The 23,443-nt window shown below is 36.1% G+C and overlaps 1 protein-coding gene and 1 long non-coding RNA gene across 2 annotated transcripts in view; both read left to right on the forward strand.

The window, feature by feature from the left end:
• The window catches only part of KIDINS220 (kinase D-interacting substrate 220kDa), an 84,822-nt gene extending 72,573 nt beyond the window's left edge, over positions 1 to 12,249 (forward strand). Inside the window, exons 28-30 of the mRNA XM_017818119.1 lie at positions 6,469 to 6,567; positions 7,662 to 7,910; positions 9,818 to 12,249. Of these exons, the coding sequence (XP_017673608.1) occupies positions 6,469 to 6,567; positions 7,662 to 7,910; positions 9,818 to 11,089 (1,620 nt within the window). The 3' untranslated portion in view covers positions 11,090 to 12,249. The remainder of the gene's footprint in view (positions 1 to 6,468; positions 6,568 to 7,661; positions 7,911 to 9,817) is intronic.
• A 3,450-nt stretch (positions 12,250 to 15,699) lies between these two features.
• On the forward strand, positions 15,700 to 21,496 carry LOC108498852. Its single transcript, XR_001875326.1, has 3 exons — positions 15,700 to 15,857; positions 20,415 to 20,842; positions 21,255 to 21,496. It is a non-coding gene; the product is annotated as an uncharacterized LOC108498852 (long non-coding RNA).
• Positions 21,497 to 23,443: the final 1,947 nt, after the last annotated feature.

The following is a 23,443-nucleotide window of genomic DNA, read 5'->3' on the forward strand; positions in this document are numbered from 1 at the left end:
TGTTGATTGAAAACAAGAAGAGCATGTAGAATCACAACTGGCAAGGAGCCAGAAATGTTGCAATTTGACTTCTGTGTAAAATAGAAAATAATCATTATTTTGGATGTTTGAGTTGTAACAGGGCAAAAAAAAAGGATTAGTCAGGAGTATAATTTTTTCTATATACAGATCATCATTGCTGCTTATTGCCTGAGTTGACAGAGCTGTGTTGAGGCTGTTATGTGATCTAGTTAAGGCTTCAGTGTTGTTGTCAGTCTGACATTGGAGTTGGTTGGCCAAGTTCTGAACTTTCAGATCCTAATCATTAGTCCCATAATATCAGTGTAAGTCTACGTTAGCTTAGTAGAAATGAGGAATATTTTGGGAACAGTCATCCGGTATCGAGAATTTGATACACCTTCTACCACTTTTATGTTTCTATATTTCTATTCTTCTATATTTGGATTCTGTTGCTGATGATAAAACTTATTTATCTCAGACTGTACGTAACTGTTCTTTACTGAATGGATCAAAACATAGGTGTCAAACTGGTAAGTTTACCAAATACCATCTATTTAGTTGTATTGGCATGAAACTGCATCGCAAATTTTAGGGTATTGGCTTAAATCACTAACGGAAATAGACTTAAGATATCTTTGACAGCCTTTGACATCTGGGATGGAGGCAAACATGCTTTTCTGCTGGTTTTACTGTACAAATGCTTATTTCTGAATAACTTTTGAGTGCTCTTTTGAAGAGTTCGTAGGTGGAATGCAGTGTTACCAGACATGGAATGGTAACACAGAATGGCTCACAGAATCCTCTATTATGTTAGAAATCAAACCAGCATTAGCAGTGCTAATCTGTAATAAACTTGATTTTATGCTTTAGTTTGCATTGTTAATTGTGACTAGTTAGGGTGCAGCTTGTTGTGATATAATTACTTTGTTTGTTTAAATACATTTTTTCATAGTGCACTGAATATATAATCCGTTAAGATGTAGTTAATATGTGTGCTTTGAATGAGAACTAATGTGGCCCAGAGCATATAGTATAGATAGATAAATATACAGCACTCTGAAAAACTGGAAGTAATTTGCAAAGTTTTGAGCATGAATGAAAATGTATGGCATGGGAGTTTTCTTACAGATTTTCCAGTGCTTTTATGTAGCACTTTTGTGCTTTGAATATTTGTTTTCATAACAAATAACTTTTCAATTCTGTGGGTGGTGCTGGTTTGCTTTTTTTTTGGGGTGGTGGCAAGGGTAGTGGGCAGGTTCAGTTATACAGAAGTTTTAAAAGCTGTTTGAGATACATCAGTGGTATAATGTGATCTTGAAATGACCGGAGGATGTTTTATTAAAAGCAGGATTTTCCATCAGAAACATTATATAAAACTTTTATGCAAAACAAAATATAGCAAGTGTTGGTTTTTTTATGAGTGCAAACCAGAGTAGTCTGCTCATAGGAAAATAGTACTTGTATAGCATATCCTCAATGTATATTGTGAAGATCTGTCTTAGAAGTTTCATCACATTATGAAAATATCCCATTTGTGTCCTAACACTGATTCCCTCTGTTTACTTTAAAGCATGTCGTCTGTATGTTCAACCTTTGTGATGTCGCTTTAAGCTGTTGTTTCTTTTAATTCTGTTTTGTCCTTTTCTGAAAGCTGTGTGAATCTGGGTTAAACAAAACCAGACAGGTACAGCCACTTTCTGTGAATTATCATTCACTTGTTTCGGAGTCATTTCAGAAGCTCTCATACTGGCGCTTCTTGCTGGGCTGTCTGTAAACTAATGCTCATTACTAGCCTTGAGGTTTGTTTTGACAAGCTGCTTTTAGCTTTTGCATGGCAAATACTTTTCAGACTAATGTTCTCTAAGCATCTCTCACAAAACCACTAAGGCTGAAAAATGTGTCAGTTTAAGTACAGTTTTAATTCACTTACATGATGACAATATCCCTAAAGCTATTACATTACTTATTCTTCAGAGAGTTCTTTTCATAAAGAATGATTTGGATTAATGTGCATCTATTTCAAACAGTTCACACTTTAACAAAAATAGTCTAAATATTTTAGCTCTTTTATGTATTTCTTTTTATACACAGAAAGCAAAGTTTCTAAACTAAGTCTTCATGCATGCAGAAAGAATAGCTTGTTCTTGATTGCTAAAAAACCATTTTGATCTGAAGGAGAACTGTTAAATTAGAAGTGTTTAAAACTTCATTTATTTCTAGATATATCATAAATGTATTCAATAGATTCCGAGAACAAAGGCAATTGCTTGCATACATTGCTTAGGGATCATTTATTTTAGTAGTGCTGCAATGTAATTTTGGCTACAATGGTTTCCTTTGTTTTAATTGATAAGCTTTTTTTCAAAAAATAATTAAGATTTAAATTATCTTGTCTTCACTGATGTTTTATCTAACTCATGCCAATAGTAAATAGTGTGTTTGTGGGGAAGTAATGGACAAAACCAATATTCTGAAGAAAAGCTAAAAATAAAAAAAAAAAAGATTTTTTAAGAGGGAAAAATAAAGATGTTCATAAAAGTATATGATAAATAGTTTATGGGTCCTGTCATCTTCATCAGTTTGATGGTTGGCTTGTATCCTTAATGCGATGTAGATTTTAGATGTGCTAAAAGTCAGACTAAATTAAGACATAAAATTTGTCCTTTAGATGCCTGTATGATAACTAATTAGGTATTGTAGGCACTTAATTAGGGATACATTGCAGAATCTGAAAAGTAGCTGTCTTGTCCTCAGAAGGAATACCAAGCCCTTGCCTAAGAGCCTAGACTGGACTGGAATTATGATGTCTAATTTATGCAATAATTTAGGTAGACTGCCTTCCCAGAAAATGGGGTATATCTTTTGTTTGTGTAGTATCCAGTGGACATCACACTAAAAAAAAATTATAAATGGTCACAGGAACAAAGATTAGTGCCCCAGCTGTTTCTAGGCAAGTGTGTGAACCGCCAGGCTTAAGTTCCCAACAACCTCCTGTAGTGTTCCCAAAAGGAGTTAACAGCTATTTTTAAGTCCATTTCAAGCACATCTGGCAGAGAACTTGTGGGAATTACATGTAATATCATCTAAACTTTGAAACTGTGAGAAGCTTAGCTGGGGAGAATGCCTACCTCCCCAGATCAGCATATCTTTAACAACAGTATGTCAGAAATTACTCTGAGGTTAAATGACAGTAGATAATGGAGGTTTGGATTGCTGCCTTGGAATTACTATTTGAATAAATTATTTGTAAATATCCTAGTTTAGATAATTCAGATATTGTTAATGGCATTCTCTATGATGATCCTTGGTTTTCATAAGCAATATATTTAGATCTATTAATTTATATTAATTCTAAAAGATTAAACAACTTTGAAGTAATTAAATAAAAATGGGGGGAAAGTATTGCAATTATAGAACCAGTCTTCATTGGTGATTTGAGTATAATAAGATTTGATTAACTGAACTGTGGATAGTCAAAGTGCATGTTTACATCCCAGTGTTTATGCATGTGATGATGAGCTCTGAAGCTTTAGAAGCTCTTTTGCATCCTCCCGAAATGAGCTGTTTGGTGCATGGTCTACAGTGCTGAACCCAAAACTTCAGGAAAAAGCAATGGTGCAGCCTCCCTCCCAGGAGGAGAGTGTACTCTGTACCTACATAGGGAGTATTTTATAGCTGATAGAACGGGTTCTGATTTTGCTTTTAGGAGTTTGGAATCACTGGTGTAACTGCACAGGTCCCCATCCAAGGAATATGTGGGGGTTTTTTGAGAACATACTGTCTTAGTGTACTGACTACATGCAGATGCATTTGGTTTGGTTTTCCACCCTTTCTTTGAAATTCCCAGAAGCTGGCAACATTAACAGGACAACTCCTGTGTTTTCAAAGCTGAATCATAAATATTTTCTACCTAAATCCTGCCAAAGTTTGAGATGTATGAAGCATGCTCATAGTATCTTGGAGGGCAGTTGCAGTGCTGATGAGTGTTTCTGTACTGTGGTACACAGCCCCTGGGCTGATCTTGCATAAATGGAGCTGAAGGAACATCTGGAAAATGGACAGATGTTGCTAAAATTACCCAAAGAATCCAAGTCATTGAGGAGTTATGTTTTAGGTTATCTTTGTCTCATACTAAACCAGGAGTTTTTAAAACAGGAAGATCTGAGTTGTATCTTCATTATTTGAAAAAACCAAACATCCCAGAACTAAACTAACCACTAAAATCAGGGGGAAACTTGTGAGTGAAAGTGCATTTTAAATTGATTAACCCTTACTTAATATTTCTGATTTTTATATTTCTTTTCTTGACATAATTTAGGAGAGTTAATTTGTCATAGAGGCAAGACACAAGATACTGGGATTTTTTCTTGTATAAATACCTATAATAAAGGTTTCCCAATATATAGATATTCTGATAGCAATTAAAAATGCCTGTGCATTCTTATTCTCATCTCTTAATTTGAAAATGTAGTTGAACACAGCTTGATTTGTGTTAGTGTGTATTGTGAAATTCTAGGTGTACTGAGTACTTGAACAAGTCTTATGTGCACGTTTTCTCACATTACAGGGAACAGGACCAGGATCAACCACAGGAGGATCACATGTGTCTCTGAGCACAATGAGCGTGGAAGCTGTGTGTGAGAAGCTAAAGCAGATAGATGGTCTGGACCAGAGCATGTTACCTCAGTACTCTGCAACAATAAAAAAGGTATCAGCGGAATTTCATTAACGTATTTAGTACCTAAATGTGGAGCTACACAAGGAAAAGGAAATACTTAGTTGCCTCTCTTCTTGAAAATGTTTACTGAAACACATCAAATGTCAAAACAACATCCTAACTTCTGTGCATGCCAAGTTTGGAGGACATTTTTAATACAAGCATTTATTTTTGCAAGAAAATGTGCTCTGTCAAAAGGGAAAAACAGTCAGAAATATAAATGCTGATGAGACTGGTTATTTTGAGAATAGAAGCGAGAAAAACGTTTTCAAAATTGCCATGTATAATAAATAGATAAAAAAGGTTGCAAATGTGTTCTATCTCCAGGTAGCAACATCCCTTTTTTTCACTGTGAAAAATTGGCACATCTCTTCTGTTGTAAATGAGTGGTGAAGATGGTTCCATTTCTTTATCACAGTCCACATCTATTTGCTTCAGAAAAAGGCCACTGTACATTTTTCTGCTACTGTTCTTTTCTCTGATAGATACATTTGCACAGAATAATTTTTTCCTTTATTAATTTTTTTTTCACCGTTCTGTGTGCATGGTTTTTTTTCACCTTTTACAAAGAAAGAAGGGAAAAATACAAAGGTTGTCATTAGTGAGTGTTTTTGCTGAGCTCGCTTTGTCCTGGAACCTATCATATCTTAACAAATACAGGAAGGATGTTGATTCAAAGATTAAGAGACAGGTTTAAGTTGCTTAAAGCAAGAAGTAGAATGTTAGATTGCAGGTCATTAAGCGTAGCTGCAAAAAATTTCAGTTGCTTCCGTTGCCCTAGAGTGTGAAAAGAATGTGCTCATCAGTTATCTCTAATGAGATTCCTCTTATTTATATTCTTGCATTTCTTACTGTAAAAAAGAGGGATGAAAATGGCTCAGCCTGGTCTCTTTCCTGGTTTGATTTAAGACCATCTGCTGGGATATGGGAACGAAACCAATGAGATCCCTCAGTGTAACCGTAGCTCTCAGCTTGGGTCTTCCATTTTCTGACTGCTCTCCTAAGACATGGTTCCTCTTTTACATTCTGTCCATCCACTGATATGTGGTATAAAGAGAAATACCTCTCACTGTTATGCAGTTGAAATGGTTTTGTATTGAATTTGGTGCCTTTGAAAGTTAAGCACTATATAAACATGCCTAATGTAAGGAGTTATTGGAATATATATGTTGTTTAGGCACTTTCTTTAGAAAGAAATCTAGTCTTCTATCCCTGGGTATTTCTGATGATGGGAGGAATGTAAGCCTGTATTATGCAGACAGGAAACTTGATGGAGGTAGTACTTGATCTTAGATGCCTTAAACCAGGGGTCAGATGATGCCTGGGACTTCATTGTCTGATTGTCTTCAGATGCTTGGGCATCTGCAGTCCAATTGTTCTGAGTCAGAGAAATTTAGGCAGATTAATGTGGTTTATTGTCCCTGGAATTTTCTACCAATAATGTGTTGTTTCTTTATGTCGGTTTATAGAATGGAATCATATTGCCTTTCATATACACGTTTTTACTGTATATTTATATTATTATTTAATATTTCCTTTTTTTCCCATGACACATAGGTGGCTCTTATCCATCAGCAGTCATCAATAAATGTACTTCTATATAATGTGTTTTTATAAAATTGGACTTAAAGAGTGGTGTTGGGGAGTTTCACTAGTAGTCCGCATCCAATTTTAATTACCTTTTTAGTCTGTTACTGCCATGCCATAAATCTCGTATCTGTAATTTACATTATTTAGTTTTATTGTTTCAGGCAAATATAAATGGTCGTGTCTTGGCTCAGTGCAATATTGACGAACTGAAAAAAGAAATGAATATGAATTTTGGTGACTGGCACCTCTTCAGGAGCATGGTAAGACTTTCTGTTCAGTATTCAGGTCATCATAAATTAGTCTTTTTCAATATGAATATTTTTTTCTCCCTGGTTGCTTCCTTTTTGTCATCACCTTTAAGTTTGTAAGTATTGTCTTAAAACATGCATACATCTATTATTTTGTTACTTTGTCTTTTTGTCTTGAGCACTAATGAATAACTGCTTCCCTATGGATTTGCAGCTTAATTGATTATGAACTCTGAAGTTTTGCCTCCTCGTTTTGTAGGATCTGTTTTTTTCCTTTATGGGTTCCCCTTTCAAATTTATCTTTTTTAATGAAATGGTCAGAACTTAACTCTTTTTGAAGCCTCTGTCCTTCTGTTAAAAACAACTCAGACAATTCGAAGTATGTGTAATAATATGTGCAAGGACTTGGACAGCCAGGCTGTTAAGAGATGTGTGGCCCACAGTTGAATAAGCCTGATTTTTAAAGGAACTTAAGCTGAAAATCAAGCCAATAAGATAAATGTACAGTATTCAATTGACACATACTTGTATAATATAAGAATGCTGCATGCTGTTATTGAAGCATATGTATAGATTTTTAATATCCCCCGTTTCCTTCCTCCCAGTTTGAAAGTAAATGACAGTGCTACAGGAAGAGTTACACATCACAGAGAACTGTGTTTTCTCTTAAGTATTTTTAGACTATTGCCAGTTTTCTTTCTGAAAATAACAGTTTATCTCTCAACTGCTAAGTCAGTCTTGAAAACACTGAGAATTACACAATGAGATTTATTGTTAGATAAGTAGTGTTTGGTTTTGCTTTTAAATTTATAGTTTTTCACTAGTTTAACAAGACTTTAAGTGGTTTTGTGATATGAATTCTTTCAAGGGTCTGAGCAGTAATAATAATTTTTAAATACAAAAAATTATTAAATATTAAACTGTGATTTGCAGTAAAGACAATGAATACACTAGGTCTGTGAACAGATTTTTCTTTGCACTTTTCCATGGTCACAACCACATAACGCAGGTATATTTTTACAGTTGTGAATTCCTCATTCCTCTTTTTAATAGAATTCTTGTTTATCAATTTTGGGAACTATTTCTGTTTCTTTTTGTGCGTTAAGATACTTGAAATGAGAAATTCTGAAAATCAGGCTGTTCAGGAAGATCCTCGTGGAGCAACTGAGCACGTTACAACTGCGATTCCTCACAGTGAACTTACTCGCCGTCCTGGGCATAACACTGAGTTGCCTCACACTGAGCTGACAGGTCTTGCCGGTCAAGCTCCCTACACACTTAACTTCAGCTTTGAAGAACTCAACACAATTGGTCTTGATGAAGCTCCTCCCCGCCATAGTAACTTAAGTTGGCAGGTATTTAATAGAGAAATGTATTCTACTTGCTTATCCGTACGGAAAAGAGGTTTTTTCCATTCTTTCATAAAGACAGGTCAAGAAATATGTCTGCTGGGATGGTTCAGATACTTTCAGTTCTCCATTTTGATAAAGACTAGTTCTGCAGAGATGTAAACTCTAACCATACTCTGTGAGTCAAAGTCTTTAGTCTTTACCATCTGAAAACTTTTCATCTGTTCCATAATCACTCTTCATGAAAAAAAAATGAAAGCTGTCTTGCTTTTCTCATCTAGCTTAGGGTAGTGTCATGCAAGACTTCTGTTTATCATAGTATTCAGGTTTTGTGTATGAAATATTTTAGCTAAGTGCGAGCTAGATGTTTTGCTGTTCAAAGGATTACAGATATATTTGTTAAGTTTTTTAAAACAGACAGCTACAGTTCTCCATGACATCAGAGCCTTGTTCTGACAATCCATAACCTATTCATAGACTCCAGAGCTGACATCCTTCTCTATCTCTAATTTCTGCCATAGGTTGTGGTCATTTCTTTTCTGTGACTTATGAAATCACCTGAAGTGTGGGATTTTCGTTTGTCTTTATGAAATAAGACAAATCAGTTGGTAACTAAATAGTGGTTAGAATTAAAAAAAACAAGCAAACAAAAAAAAACACCAAACCCAAACATTTTAGCAGTTTTTTCATCTCTGGAAGTAAATTAAAAAATCTTGAAGGTTCATGAAAATAGGAAGACACCACAAGTTACTAACTATAGATGATATTTTTAATAATTAAAACTGTCCATGAAAATAGGTTTGGGATATATATCCCAGAGATAGATGTCTATCCCAGATACCTCTGAATGTGTGCATGCATGTTTGTGTGTATTTGTAGGGTCCTGATTACCCTTACTGCCTATTTCCAGCAACAGACTATTAGCGTATGTTTTTCCAAACCAAAACTGGCATTACTCAAAGTTGTTATATTTAAATAAATAGTGCTTCTGATGCCCAGTTATCTGAAGATGAATCAAAGTAATGAGAAAGGTAGTTTGTCCTTAAGAAAACATTAGAATTGACCTGTTGGAATTTTTTAAATCAATACTGATTAAAAAATAATATTGCTGCTTCTCTGCTGCGGTGGGTTGACCCAGCCTGGACACCAGATGCCCACCAAAGCTGCACTGTCACTGCCCTCAGCTGGCTCAGGGAGAGAAAATACAATGGGAGGCTCCTGGGTCGAGATAAGGGCAGGGAGAGATCACTCACCAGTGACTGCCATGAGCAAAAGAGACTCCACTTGGGAAAATTAGTTTAATTAATTACCAATCAAATCAGAGTAGGGTATAGAAAAATAAAGACAACTCTAAAAGCAGAGGAGGGGGCAAAGAGAAATATGTTTGCCAGAAAACCAACTTTTCTGAAATCAGCTACATGCAATGGCATTTTGCCAGGGTGTATTGAAGTGTGGGGGTGGGGTGGGGGTAGAGTGGGGGTCTTTTAAAAATGTTTTTGAGAGATGTTCAACATTTAGATGAATTCTTCCTGTCTAATATAAATGCTAATTTTGTAGATGTACAAAAATGTATTAGAAAAGCCCATCTTGACATACAAATTCAATTCTTATAATTATATACTCAAAAGTTAGCCTCAAATGCACTGGATAAAATGCTTGTTTTGTGGAAATTTTCTGTTATGGGGACCAACAATAAGAATACTTTGTAAGTGTAGTGAATGTGTGTGTGATTGCATATATATGATTATAGTAAGCATATTTTAATTATAGCATTGACAATTTGCAGCAACAAAAAGAATAATTTAAGCACATACTTAACGGTCTGAGTTAGTTTATTTAAGATCCGTAAAAGTAAAAATAAATAGTTCATTTAACTGTTATCTCTCTCTCTCTCTTCTTTCTTTTGTTTTCAGTCACAAACTCGAAGAACTCCAAGTCTTTCAAGTCTTAACTCTCAAGATTCTAGTATTGAAATATCAAAGCTTACTGACAAGGTGCAGGCAGAGTACAGAGATGCATATAGAGAGTATATTGCTCAGATGTCACAGTTAGAAGGAGGTGCCAATTCTACTACAGTGAGTGGGAGGTCCTCCCCTCATAGCTCAAGTGCTTTCTATATGGGGCAGAGCACATCAGGGGGTTCCTTGCACTCCAGTGCAGAGCAGGAAAAAGGAAAAGATGGTGAACAGAAACAAGACGATGGAAGGAAGTCCTTCTTGCTGAAGAGAAATGATGTTGTTGATTACAGTACTTCAGGTGTTTCTACTAGTGATGCATCTCCTTTGGATCCTATTACTGAAGAAGATGAAAAATCTGATCAGTCTGGTTCCAAGCTTCTCCCAGGAAAGAAGTCTTCAGAAAGAACAAGTATATTCCAGGCTGCAGATTTAAAGCTTAAGGGAGTTACTCTCCGGTATCAGAAACTTCCCAGTGATGAAGATGAGTCCGGAACTGAGGAATCAGATAATACTCCTCTCCTTAAGGAAGGTAAAGATAAGAAAACAGATATCAAAATAGAGAAGCAGCCCAAATCTCCAGAACATGGTTCTGAACCTATTAGAACCTTCATCAAAGCAAAGGAGTACTTGACAGATGCCCTTTTGGATAAGAAAGATTCATCTGACTCTGGTGTAAGATCCAATGAAAGTTCTCCAAATCATTCCCTCCATAATGAAGGAGCAGATGATTCTCAGCTTGAAAAGGCAAATCTCATTGAGCTTGAAGATGACAGTCACAGTGCAAAGAGAGGAATTCCACACAGCCTTAGTGGCCTTCAAGATCCAGCTGTGGTTCGCATGTCTATTTGCTCAGAAGATAAGAAAAGTCCTTCTGAAAGCAGCCTGATAGCAAGTAGCCCTGAAGAGAACTGGCCAGCTTGCCAGAAAGTCTATAATTTAAACAGAACCCCTAGTACAGTCACCTTAAATAACAACAGTGCTCCAAGCAATCGAGCTAATCAAAATTTTGAAGAAATACAAGGTATCAGAGATCCATCTCAAATCATCCTGCACCCTGGCTCAGGTTCCAATCCAACTGCGGTTCAGAATGAGAACCTGAAGACGGTTGCTCACAAGCGGAGCCAGCGTTCAAGTTACACCAGGCTTTCAAAAGATTCATCAGAGCTTCACACTGTTGCAGGCTCAGAGGGGGCTGGTTTTGGAGAAGAGAGAGAGAGTATCCTGTAAAAAGCAGCCAGGTTAAAAAGAGTTTGCCCGTGAATTGTAGCTTACTTGGAATTCTGTGTCAGTCTGTGGTTACATTAAGCTTTTTAGTTCAAGCTTTCAGTATTGTAATAGATGGTCTAGATTATTTTCAGTCATTTTCTTGGAGAGAAGGAGTAGTTTTTACAAAAAGCAAACTACTTCAGACCTTCCCCACTTATAAAAGCCGTACTTGTCAGCATGGAAAACCAGTTCTTTTTTAAGACACTGTGCAAAGGTTTGGTCAGGGGCAGATGTTACAGAGTAAGTATGGTTTAATTATGAAAATTATGATGTGATTTCTGTTGGGATGTGTATTACTTATCCCATCTAAACATTCCAGTTAGTTCTGCATACTTGCAAGTAAAGTTAATACTGTCCAACCTTGCCATTTGATGTATGAGATGCCAGAATATTAATATCAGAACCCGTGACACCCTTATCAAATTTTGCGTTGATTTATGGATTGATGTGTGCAACATATATTACATATGTTGAAATTTGAGTGTTAAGATACTTCTTTGGCTATATGTGTGCTTTTACTCTTTGTATGTTCAGTAATTGCAGTTGACTTTGTGATCGTTGGGTAAAGTGGTGGTAAGGTTTGAAAGGAACATTGTCTTGATGTGTCACTGGAATTGGCAGTTATTTATTAGGTAATACGTTATTATCACTGACTTAGTGGATCTGTTATTTATTGTACGTACGTAATTTTGCAGTCACTAAATAGATGATCTCAATAGATGCAACCAACTGAGCTACATTAAAATATTGTAAGGATAAGGTATGAATATGATGTCTGAATTTAGGAAGCATTTGTAGCTGTGTGTGGTTTTTCCTTGGTATGGTGTTTATCATTTGGTCATGGAAAGAAAAATAAGCAGTGTTTGCCCTTCTAAAACTAATACATACTTTTTGGAATCTTGTCAAAGCTGTACACCAGCTTCTTTACTTCTGAAGTACAGTGTTTGAAGATTTTTTTTATCATCTTAAGTAATGTACCTGAATGATGTTGTAGCAAATGCTTGTACTGTCCAGTGAAATCTGCATGGTTTTGAGGAAGAATTGTTCAAACTAGAGTCTGCTAGTAGAAAGAGAATAAAAAATAAATTGGCACATTGGGCTTGTGTCCAAATTTCTTCTTATTTGTGGTATTTTGTTTCTTTACTTGATAAAAATGTTAAATCCATATTGTTTTGGTTAAAGTACTTCACAGATTTAATTTTTAAAAATGCGTTAAAACAATATCATTAATAATACATATAATCATGAGGTATAAAAATACATTTGATTAATGAAATTGGCAGAGCAGATGTTTCTAAATGAAGTGCTGTGAGCTGCAGAGAAGTGGCCACCTCCCACTAGTCCAAAGCAGTAACCCTGCTGTTTGTGGCAGTTAACATGTGCTAGTAGCTGTGTGAAGCTTTGTTTATGTCCCACTGTATCTCCAACCAGTTGCTTCCTGAGGGACCATGTGGTCTTGGCCTTTGTTATCCAAATCAAGAGGATGCATTTCCATGCCAGAGTCAACAGAAGAACTGGCTTTATCCAGGCTCTCTGTTTTTTCATTCCATGGATGTCTTGTACTTACAGGATTGGAGATGTGATCTGTATGGGTTTGCATTCTGTTGAATTGGTGTGTTGTTTGATTGAATTAAAATTTACTCATCAGAGTGCTACAGAAGTACTGGAAGTTTATATGCACATATCTCTATCTATTAGATTAACAATTCAACCGAAATGCCTCCCAAAACAAAGTCCACAAAGCCTGCATAGCTTCATGATAGTTTGCTGAATCTTTGGGAACATTTTTTTGGGTTGGGTTCTTCCTATTAAAAATAAAAGTACATTACTCTGCTTTCAGAAATTTTTGGGATGCTTTTTACAGAAAGATACTTATAAGCATTGTTTTGCAAGAGAAGACAAGTGTAGCCTTCTTCGTTTAGACGTATTCAGTTTTTATGAAAGATACTATTTCAAATATTTTTGTTTAAGTCCTCAAGTAATCCAAATGGATGAATTACAAATTTCCAGATAGTTTTGAGGTCTTTTTCTTCCTGGAAGTTTTCAACTCTTCATAAAATACCAACATTGGGATAAAATAGGCAGTTGAGTAGAAAACCTCAGCGTTTTATCTTATGTTCACTAATACCAGTGTAGTTCTTTACCATCATTAAGAAACAATAGTTATAAGCAAAGTGTCTTTAAGATGGCACAGGACATAATTTAAGACTCCTTTTGGGTATGAAGATCCATGTCACGTATGGGATGTGGGTACCTAAAATCATTTTGATTCCAAACAGCGGTTTGATCCTGTTTCATTGAACTGCTTCAGTTGCATCATATATCATGCAGGCTGTAGTTTATATCATTAGATGTGTTCATGGACTCGTTATTTAATGCCTGCCTAGCAAAGTTCCTAGAATAAGGAAAATATGAATCCTTCCTAGCCAATTTAAGGATAATATGCCACAAAAGCTGGTTTTTAACAGGACAGTAAATATAACTGACTCTTAAAGTCTACTTGCTTAAAAATAACTACACAGGGTGCATTTTTCTTCTCCATTGAAGACCCTTGTAAAATTTTTTTTATACAGGTGTTCGTAAGCTAACAGAAGAAAATGTTGTACTGTGATAGAGGGAGAGAGGAGAAAAGAAAGAAGAGAGAAATGGAATACTTACTACAGCACAGTAGTAAGAAGTGTCTTTTAGTACATAACAAGTATATGTGAGTTACTGCAAATGTTAAATGATTTTTTCACATGTAGAATATGACAGAATAACATTTGCAAGAATTAAAAATACACTGCAGTTTCCTAGCTGAAATTAGTTCTTTCTCTACCACAGTTTCTATGGTTACTTGCTTGCTTAGTTTGTTGCACAATTCTTGGAGTTAAAAAAACATAAACAATTTCCAGTGTTGAAATATTAAATGTTAACTGTGTGACTTGTGGGAATCATGGAACCAAGAGTTCCATAGAGAATGGAAACAAATGAAGAGTATATTATTGTTATAAGACAACTGCAAACTATTTCTGGTATTCACCACTTTCCAAAACTCTTGTAATGATAGTTTATGTATCCACTCTAAGTTCGGATGGCTGAATAGAGGAACTTGAAACCATGACTGCTTTGCCTAACTGAATCTTACAAGCACAGTTTGGCTTGTCCTCTTGTTGTGGTGCCTGGATACGTTTGCATGGTAGGGTGAAAATAAATCAGTTTTGGAAGAAAAAATTGGATGCAAGTAACATTTCAGGTTTTATATGAAAGTCTTATGGCTATTTGCCAGCCTTTTCCAGGGTGGCAGTTTAAGAAGAAGGGGCAGAGGGTAGTTTTTACATCCCACTGATAAAACTTGCAACAAAATAACGATCTGGTAAAATTCTTGGAGATTCTGGAAAAAAGGTTTCCATTTTGTGCCTGTCCTGGTCACTCTGGGGTATCTGAGTTTTCAGTCTTTAGCTGTCTTCAGTTTTCTTTTTAAATACTGTTGATTTTTTTGTTTCTTCCCTAATTTTTTTTCTTTATATAATCTTTGGGAAACTTTCCTGAGACACACTTATGATGGATTTATACAGCATGCTGAAAATAGGTGGTTTCTCTTGTCTGGGGTTCAACTGTTCACTTCTGTCAACTGAATCCTCAAAGTCTTTTTCACATTTTCAACTATAGCAGGAAGCTTTCTGGACCTCACATTAACCGTATGGGAAGTTCTATGTATGGCCACAAGACACACAAGCAAAGGATCCCAATAGCATCTTTTATCCATAGTCCAGCATGTTGCACTCTGTGGCCTTGATAATTTTGATCACCTTTATCATCTGTTACAAGTTCATTTAAGTTTCTAAACACATTTGTAAGAAATTGCCAAAGAAAATAATACCTGGATATTTGAGGTCTCTTACATGAAAACCACAGTAGTGTTCATACCAGGTAGTGAATTTGCTGTTGGGATTTTGGTCGTTTCTGTGCCACACAGTAGCTGCAGTGGGGAGAACTTAGAGCAAATTTCCAGTTCCAGTTAAGCAGAGGAGACTGGAAGGACTGTGCTAACCTTACATGCTGTTTTCTGTCAGCCTTGTGCATTGTATTTTCTAGATTTCTGTTATCTTTATTAAGGCCCATTTCATCGGTATAAGGGCAGGGTGGGGAAAATTTTACTTACAATTTTTCTCTATGGGAATATGGAACAGTTTTGTGAGTAAGACATATTCTCACAGGTTTCTGAATTTTAACAAAAACGAATGAAAAACGGGAAAATGGATGCTCAAAAAATTTAATAATATAAAGTATAAATAATATCAAACCATGTTTCCAACAGAACAAGAGTTTTCTAAAGACTAATTGACACATGGAGACCAATCAAGCTGTTAAAAATATGATATTAGCTATATAACATCCAGCTAACTTTTTCATTAAAGATGTCTGTCGTGCAAGCTGAGCATGCAGCATGTTCTGCCCTTTGGTTAACAAATGGAAGCAGGTTATAGAAGTCAGAATGCAATTTAAAACCGATGAAAAGTTGTGAGAGGTTTTATATAACAAAAGCTTATAATTGAGAGTTAAGGTATATTTCTTTTTAAGATGAGATTCTAGCAACAGACCATTCTTTTTGTTATGTGAATTAGTGTTGCCACGACACAGCACAGTGCTCAAGGTTCTTTCATGTTTGAGATCTCCTTTCTGAGTACTGACATTTCATATCCTTATTGCTTCTTACAGAAGTACCCTGGATTGCAGAATTATCTTTGTAAGTAAACCAGAGTGTCTGTATATTGTTACTGGCATACAATAAGTTTATTGTTTATGAAAGTGAAGGGGAAGAAAGGAATGCTAGTGGTCCATTATAAGATTTTATTTGTGTCCAGAATTTCTAATGGTAGAAAACAAAAGGAAAAGTTTGAATGTTTTGCATGTGTCCCTGGAACCTAGAAATAAAAACAAAGGCATAAAATATTGGCTGTGGGGAACAGTAAAACTAAAATGGAAATTTTGTGATGCCTTTCTGCCTTTCCTCACTAATTAAACCACAGGGAAGCAATCAGCAGAGATTTAACATTTTTGGTTTTGAATATTTCTCTCTTCTGAAATAATGTGATGGTTTGTGCTTGGCTAAAAGCAATACATATTCTTGAATATGTTTACATATTGTGGCACCATCATATCTTCTTAATTTGTTATAGTACTTTGGAGAGGTGGCAAAATTTTACTAACTTCATTTTGAACCCCAGAAAAATCCTTTTCCACCTCAGCAGGGGTAGAATAGAGAATTATGTGTATTTTTTAGGAGAGTCAGGAATTGAGTCCTGAACTTTCACCTGCCGGTCAAATTGGACTTTTGTTGATATCAAAGACCCACTTTATTTTATGTTCATTTAAACCACAAGAAGTCCTAAAATCTAAACTGAAGATTCCTATTAACTTTCTCTCATTACTCAGCATTTTTTGTTTTCCATCCTCTTTATGTTTCCTATTTGACTATAAACCTTGCAGCCTGTTTGTGGTCCTCCCCGTTTTGCAAAAAGTTAAAGATTCTAACTTTGAATGTCTTTGGCCTGCCAGTCATTTTGGACTAAGTGTATTTGCTTTCCCTTGTTCTTACTGTACATGCTTATGTCCTGTCTTGCCCCCACTCACCATGTTTGGTGCATAAGTACTTCGTGTACTTGGAGCTGTTTCAGTTCTGCCTCACCACCTGACTGGTGGTGGTGGCTCTGGTTCCTGGCAGTGTGACTTGCCTTCTCTTCGACTTTTTCATGATAACCTAAGAACTGCTGTACTCTGCAATTTTTTCCCACTTCAGCAATGGCAGAAAATGGTGTTGTGCTGCAGTGATGGTGGGTGTTTTTTGCCTGGATGGGGATATTTATTTGGTGAGGGGGTTTACCTTAGGAAGGTTTTACAACCTAGGTAGGCTCTAGGTTCTACAATACACTTTTTCCTCACTTCTCTCCATCCTCTTCCTCTGGAAAATTCACAGAATATACACATCCACAGTCCATAAAGCTGGTTTTAAAATACATTTTATCTGATATCTTTGTCATGGACGGTATTGTGGACACATCTAAAAAAAGCGCACTAATTGATATTTGCTGGTGGAAGGAACCTTCAAACTTTATTCTGTTGGGAAAATCTGCTTCTTGCTTTCCTTGCAGCTATTCCTGGTAAATATTCAGGCGATGCTTGCTTGTAGGATAAGCACAGTTGTCAGCTCATCTGTGTTGTAAGTAGTCTGTTAAGATCCTAGAAGAATTTTGAGGTTGCATTAAGGAAAAGTTAATTTTCCCCATGGTTCTCTAAGTTATGTTTGATGCTGCAGGTCTGAGTGACATTGCAAATAATGTAATGTACAGGACATTTTAGCTCTTGCTTTCAAGTAATCTGAAGAAAACAAGATTCTACATTTGTTTAAAGACTCAAGAGTCAACTTTTGGTGTTCAGGTATTTTTACTCTGAAAGATAAAAAGAAATCTTGATTTTTTCATTTTCTATAAAAGACAAATCCTCAAACCATAAGCCTATTTAACCTCAGGACATATTTACACCTTTGGAATATAAAGGGGGGTTTAGAGGTTTTGTTGTTCTGGGATGCCTTCTGGTCTTAATTTTCAACATCATCTTCTCAGTAGCTTCTTTCAAGGTGTGACGAGGAACCATGAATAATTTCCTCTGTTTTCACCATCTGTGCTACCTTCTGCCTCTCCTCCTCTGATGAGAGACTAGCTCAGCTTCATCAGACCTTTTTATATGCTAATATGAACTGGAGTCTTTAATTTTGTTGTCCATGACTACGGTGTTCAGTAATTTTTATTTTTTATTTTTTGTCTTCACATCAACTTTCAGTCTCTCTGTATAATAATTTCTTTAAGCACTTGGTGATACTTTGGAAAACTGAGATCCATAGAACTAATTTATCTGCATTTACAGTACACACTTTACTCCCAAACAGAAAGTACAATGGTGATTCATCCTAGATTTGCAAGAGAAAGCATTTATGCTTAAAATTCAAATTCAGGAAAATAGTCCCACTTCTGTAATTTTCCAATATAGGAAAGGACTGTTATTTTAATCACATCCTTGAAAATATTTGGACTTTCAGAAAAAAATGCAAATTACTTTTGTTTGGACTAGTCGTCTTTTAGCAGAGGCCTGACAGTGCCGATAGCTCATCTGAGATGGACCACAGCTTTTTTTGCCTGAATAACTAGCTTCTAAAACATAAGATCAGTTTGCTCAGATTCTATCAACCACCTTACGGTTCTTCAATTTTATTTGTTTTAATTTCAGGGCCAGTAAACAAACAAACAAACCCCACAAAAAACCCACAAAACAAAACAAAAAAAAATCATCTGCATTAAATAGTCCCTAAAATTCAAAGGAGGGCAGAAATCTATCAATCAGAGCTTTTTCTCTTCAGGAATCTTTTCAGGCTGTGAAAAGTTGGACAGAATACTTAGATATTCATCCTCCTACTATGATGAGCCCCTTTCTAGTCTTTCTGGAAAAATAATCTTAGGCTTGATTTGGTTCGTGTTTTTATATTTATCTACATCTGTCAATAACAAATCTTGAACTAACATCTCTATCTGATCTCTGAGCTGATTAAAAATTCTTTACATATTCTAGTCCACTCAACCTTCCTATTTCAATGTGAGTACTGGACATCTGTCAGCGTTAGAGTACTGATGTTCCTGTGCTATGGGAGAAATCCTTATCAAGAGCGTAAAGGGCTCTATGAGAGAGTTCTCCAAAAAGCCTTCTGCTTATTCTCTCTTGGCTGAAGGTCCAGACTTTCTGTTTGAGCTAAAGGAGCTCGACCATCCCATAGTCTGCTCCACATTCAATTTGCAGCATTATCTTGGTGCACCAGCCACACATGTACATTCAGTATTCTCAAAGGCTCTTTAAGGTTTAATTAATTTGTTTGCAGTGTGGAAGACCAACGGGAACAAACCAGGTAATGATCAGGATTAGGACTGCAGGACAGAACCTTGGTGGAGTTTACAGCATTGCCATTCATGATTGTGTCTCTTTTCAGATTGTAGCATTGTTCAGGAGAGCAGGTGAAATCCACACTTAGGATGGTCTCTGCCACTTTCACTTCTTTGGATAAAGCATCCATGAAGTCCTAGAGCTTCCCCTCTTCCAAAGCGATTCTGTTTTAACTAGGGAGTGTAATTTTATGTAGCCTTCCATACCTAGGCCATTCTTTCATTACCAGGATGCTAGGAGAGAGTGTTTTTGTCTTCAGAAGATCAAGTCAGGATCATGTTAATAGCAAAGCAACCGTAGCTGAAAAGGCTGCTAAACAGGATAATGATATACGTATGACATGTCTGTGGAGGAACCTGCTCAGTGTCACACTTCGTCAGAACTCTGGCAACCCTTGAGGAGAGTGCCCACTGTAGATAATTGTGAAGCTCTTCTCTGCTCAGAGCAGAGCCAAGAGACTTGGAGCTGACATTCAGCAAGACTTATGGCATCACACACACATCAAGGAGTTGTTGCTAAACTTGTAAGATTATCTATAAGTCTTAGTATGAGGACTGTGACACCCCTTTCCAGGTCACTGAGAGTGATGCATGGAGATGTTTAAACACACATTTAAAAATGGAGAAAAAAAAATATTCGTAAGTTGCACTGAAGGGTAAGTCTTTCTGAGAACTCTGGAATTCTGTAGTGGAGCCAGGACTGAGATGACACAGCACCTGTATCTGAAGTATGTGTGAAGATGTGGTGTGAACACATGCTGTGGGTAGTGCAAAGGTTGAAAATTCTTAACTGCCGGGGAACATGTGCAATTACAATATAAATATGTAAATGAACAACACATAAGAAAGTAAATCATCGCTAAAGAAAAGACATTTCAGAAACAAAATTACTGAAGGTAGTTATTAAAGTCTTCCAAGTTGATGCTATGTAGCACTGAAATTTTATTCAGATATCTTAGAATTATTTGGATTTGAAAAATCTTAAGAAAACATCATCAAAATTCATTCATGGTTAGCTATTGTATTGTATCGTATTTCTTTTTAACACTTTCTGAAGAAAACCAGGCAGAAACAGAAAAATAATTCAAGATAAGCTGATTCCACATAACTGTTTGGCTTATATTTTTTTCTTTCCTCTGTTTATCTTACAAAGCTAAATTAGCAGGACAATTCTGTAATCCCAAAAAAATTAATAATTATTTAAAAAAGAAAACTTCTGAGATCAGAAATGGGAGGTTCTGAACACTTAGACCTGTCCAGCATACCAACATGTTTTTGTCCAGATAGTAATTTAAGCATACTTATTTTTCTTTCAGTGACTGCCTCAAGTCAGTATGGCAAATCTGTTAAACTACTGAAGTTAAGGATCCAGTCAAAAGAATCTATGAACCATGATCAGTTATCTTGGAGAAAGGGAGAGACAGCCATATCGTGGAGATATAGCTATTAGAAGATAGGAGGGGACCACCTGGAACCACATTCAAGGCAAAAAGGGAGGCCCTGGGGAATTATCTTTACTTTGACATCTGCAAGAAATTCATCAAGTATTTAAACTTAAAGTATGAAAGTCAATTTTAAGTTTTCAGGACTGATCCTTATGAAATTGCTCCAATTTTGTCCTTTGACTGAGTAACCAGCCTGCAGAAGATGGATACAGCAGATGAGATGTTTGACTGCAGTAAGACTTTTATCATTAAAGCTTAAGCAAATCATGCAATGGAGTAAAAGCAGACTGCTTCAAAAGGTAAACTTGGAGTGATTATCAGTTATCTCATGTCAAAGTAGGGTCACATGGGGGTCTGTTGGGTCCATTCTTGTTCAGTACTTTAATTGCAACCCTGTTGGTGGAATTTCAGTTTACTATTGTCTGAACCTGCCTTATCTCAAAGGACAGAATTGCTTGATACATAGAGGACTGTAAATAAACATGATGTCATTCACTAAAGCCAAGTATAAAGTATTGCACTTACAGAAGTAAAATCAAATGCACAAATATAAAATGGATTATAGCCCACTGAAATACTGCAGAAGACAAAGGGATTTTAGTGTGACTAGTAAACCAGTACTAAGCTAACAAGATAAGTGATACTGTGAAAGATAGAGGGGCAAAAAGGAAATCTCTGATGGGTGAATTAATAGAGTATCATCTAATCCAGGAGAGGTATGTCCTGCTACTGAAGGTGTGTCCAGACCTGAGCAACTTTAAAAAGCAACTGGAGGACAACAGCAAAAACATTCAGAAAACATGACTTACAGGTATGTAATATTGAAAGAGTTGGATTTGGAGGAAGGCTGAATGGACATAATTTCTTCCTATGTAAAATATTGTTACAGAAAGATGAGAAGCTTTACCAGTGGAGCATAAAATAATCAGCTTCTAATTTGGAGTGGAAAAAAACCCTGGTAGTCTGAAAATAAAAGCTTTCTAATAAAGCAGTATCAGTGATACCTAGCCAGGTTGTGGAATTTCATTCACTGGGAGTGCTTGAGAGTACTATAAGTGAACAAATTATAACATGACCTTCTGCCACCCTGGTTTGCACTTTTTGGTTTTACATGGCAAGATGCACAGAAATTTGTTTCAAACATCTGCTGTCACTTCATTCACCTTGGATGGGATTCCCAAAGGAAAAACAACCTGTGCCAAACCATTTATGTTCCTGGGAAATTCACCGATGGAGTAGGCCTGGGTGTAAATACCCACAAAAGAGGAAACGTTGCAAAATTCCCCCTGACAGCAGCAGAAGCAGAAGTTCAAATGCAAAATGTCCCACTTTATACTATGAAATAGAAAGTGCCAGGTGACAAAGAGGCAGTGGCAACAATAACCCCAGACTGTTCCAGTTGTATGGGATACAGTGGCTGTCAATTGAAACAGAGGAGCAAACCAGTGTATTTTATATATCATTGCATATCATTAATAGCTTCTTGTCATGCCCTTGATGGCCAGGCTTCCAGTCACAAGTGTGATTTCTGTATTTTGCACAGTGACCTTACACCCTGCCTATTGTCATGTTGAGTGTTTGCTTTCATGTTACAATGTTATTAACACTGATAATTAAATGTATCTATCTTGGAAGAATTAAATTAAAATGGTTTGCTGTTTACTTTTAACTTCTTAAGAAATTGTGCACTTCAGTGCCCTGTCTCTCCTAAGTCACAGTATCATCCAGGCTCATTTTAATTGTCTCCTCACTGTTTACATGATGCTGTTTTAATTCCTCAGAATTCTGCTAAATTTAAATCATCATTGTATTATTATAGTATGGTAAGAAAGGAGAGAGAGTATCTAATGTGCTTATTTAAGCAAAATGCAATCAACATAAAATCATGTTACCTGATCTTTTTTTACTTGGTGACATAAGGAAAACCACAGATTGAACATTAATGCTTCCAACAGGATAAGGACCATTCTTTGGCCCATTACAATGGAATCTCTCCTATTGTTATTGATATTATCTCTGTAAAACATAATGCTATCCTGGAAGGGCTTGTAGGCCGTGTAACTTCCAGGTCATGACTGGCAACTGTTTGTATGTGTGGCAAGTACAATTTCACATGATAAATGACGAATTTTAGTGCCTAAGATGTTCCCGTTTATAGTATTACAAAGGTAGCCCAGTATCATGCTATATCAGACATGCTGGTTCATTAGAATTCCTGAGAGAGAGAGAGAACAAAATTTCCCATTTTTACAGATGCACAGAAACATGAAGGAGTGAAATGACTTGCAGAGGTCACATACAAAATCTGTAGGAAATTTGGGCTAAGAGCTATGTCTTGTAGCTCCCAGTTCAAAGTCTTAACCACAAGATCGTTATTTCCCCCCACATCAGTGAAGCCCTGTTTCATCACCTTCAACAGCTGATAAATTACTGGTTTGAGCAGCTTAAATTCCAGAACTTTGAAGGGAAAGGTAAGAAGTTTTTGTGGCTTTTAAGTGTTTTCATAGACACCTTAAATCATTCACCAACTCTGTAGAAATTGAATTAAATGAACTTTCTTTCCTGACTTGTAATTATATACTTAAGAAATCTGTGGAAGCCATTAGTTCATAAAAAAATTAAAATATGTATTTCAGCAATAGTTCAGAGACTAAGAGATAGTAAACTAGTACTTCTAAAACTTGAAATTGATTACATTTATAAAGCACTTTTTTTTCTCTCCAGGAATAAGAATAATGTCTATGAACGTCTCCTCAGTGAAACATTCAGTTACTCAAAGAGGCATCTCTATCTGAAGGTCTTCTTGGAAGTGTGCTTCTTTTGAGATCTTTTTCTGTAATGATTCACATAAAATTGCCACACAGTTACCTTACACTTACCTTTAGGTCCTATGTTTCAAT

This window comes from Lepidothrix coronata, unplaced genomic scaffold (genome assembly GCF_001604755.1).
Source record: "Lepidothrix coronata isolate B3197 unplaced genomic scaffold, Lepidothrix_coronata-1.0 Scaffold65, whole genome shotgun sequence".
NCBI lineage: Eukaryota > Metazoa > Chordata > Aves > Passeriformes > Pipridae > Lepidothrix > Lepidothrix coronata.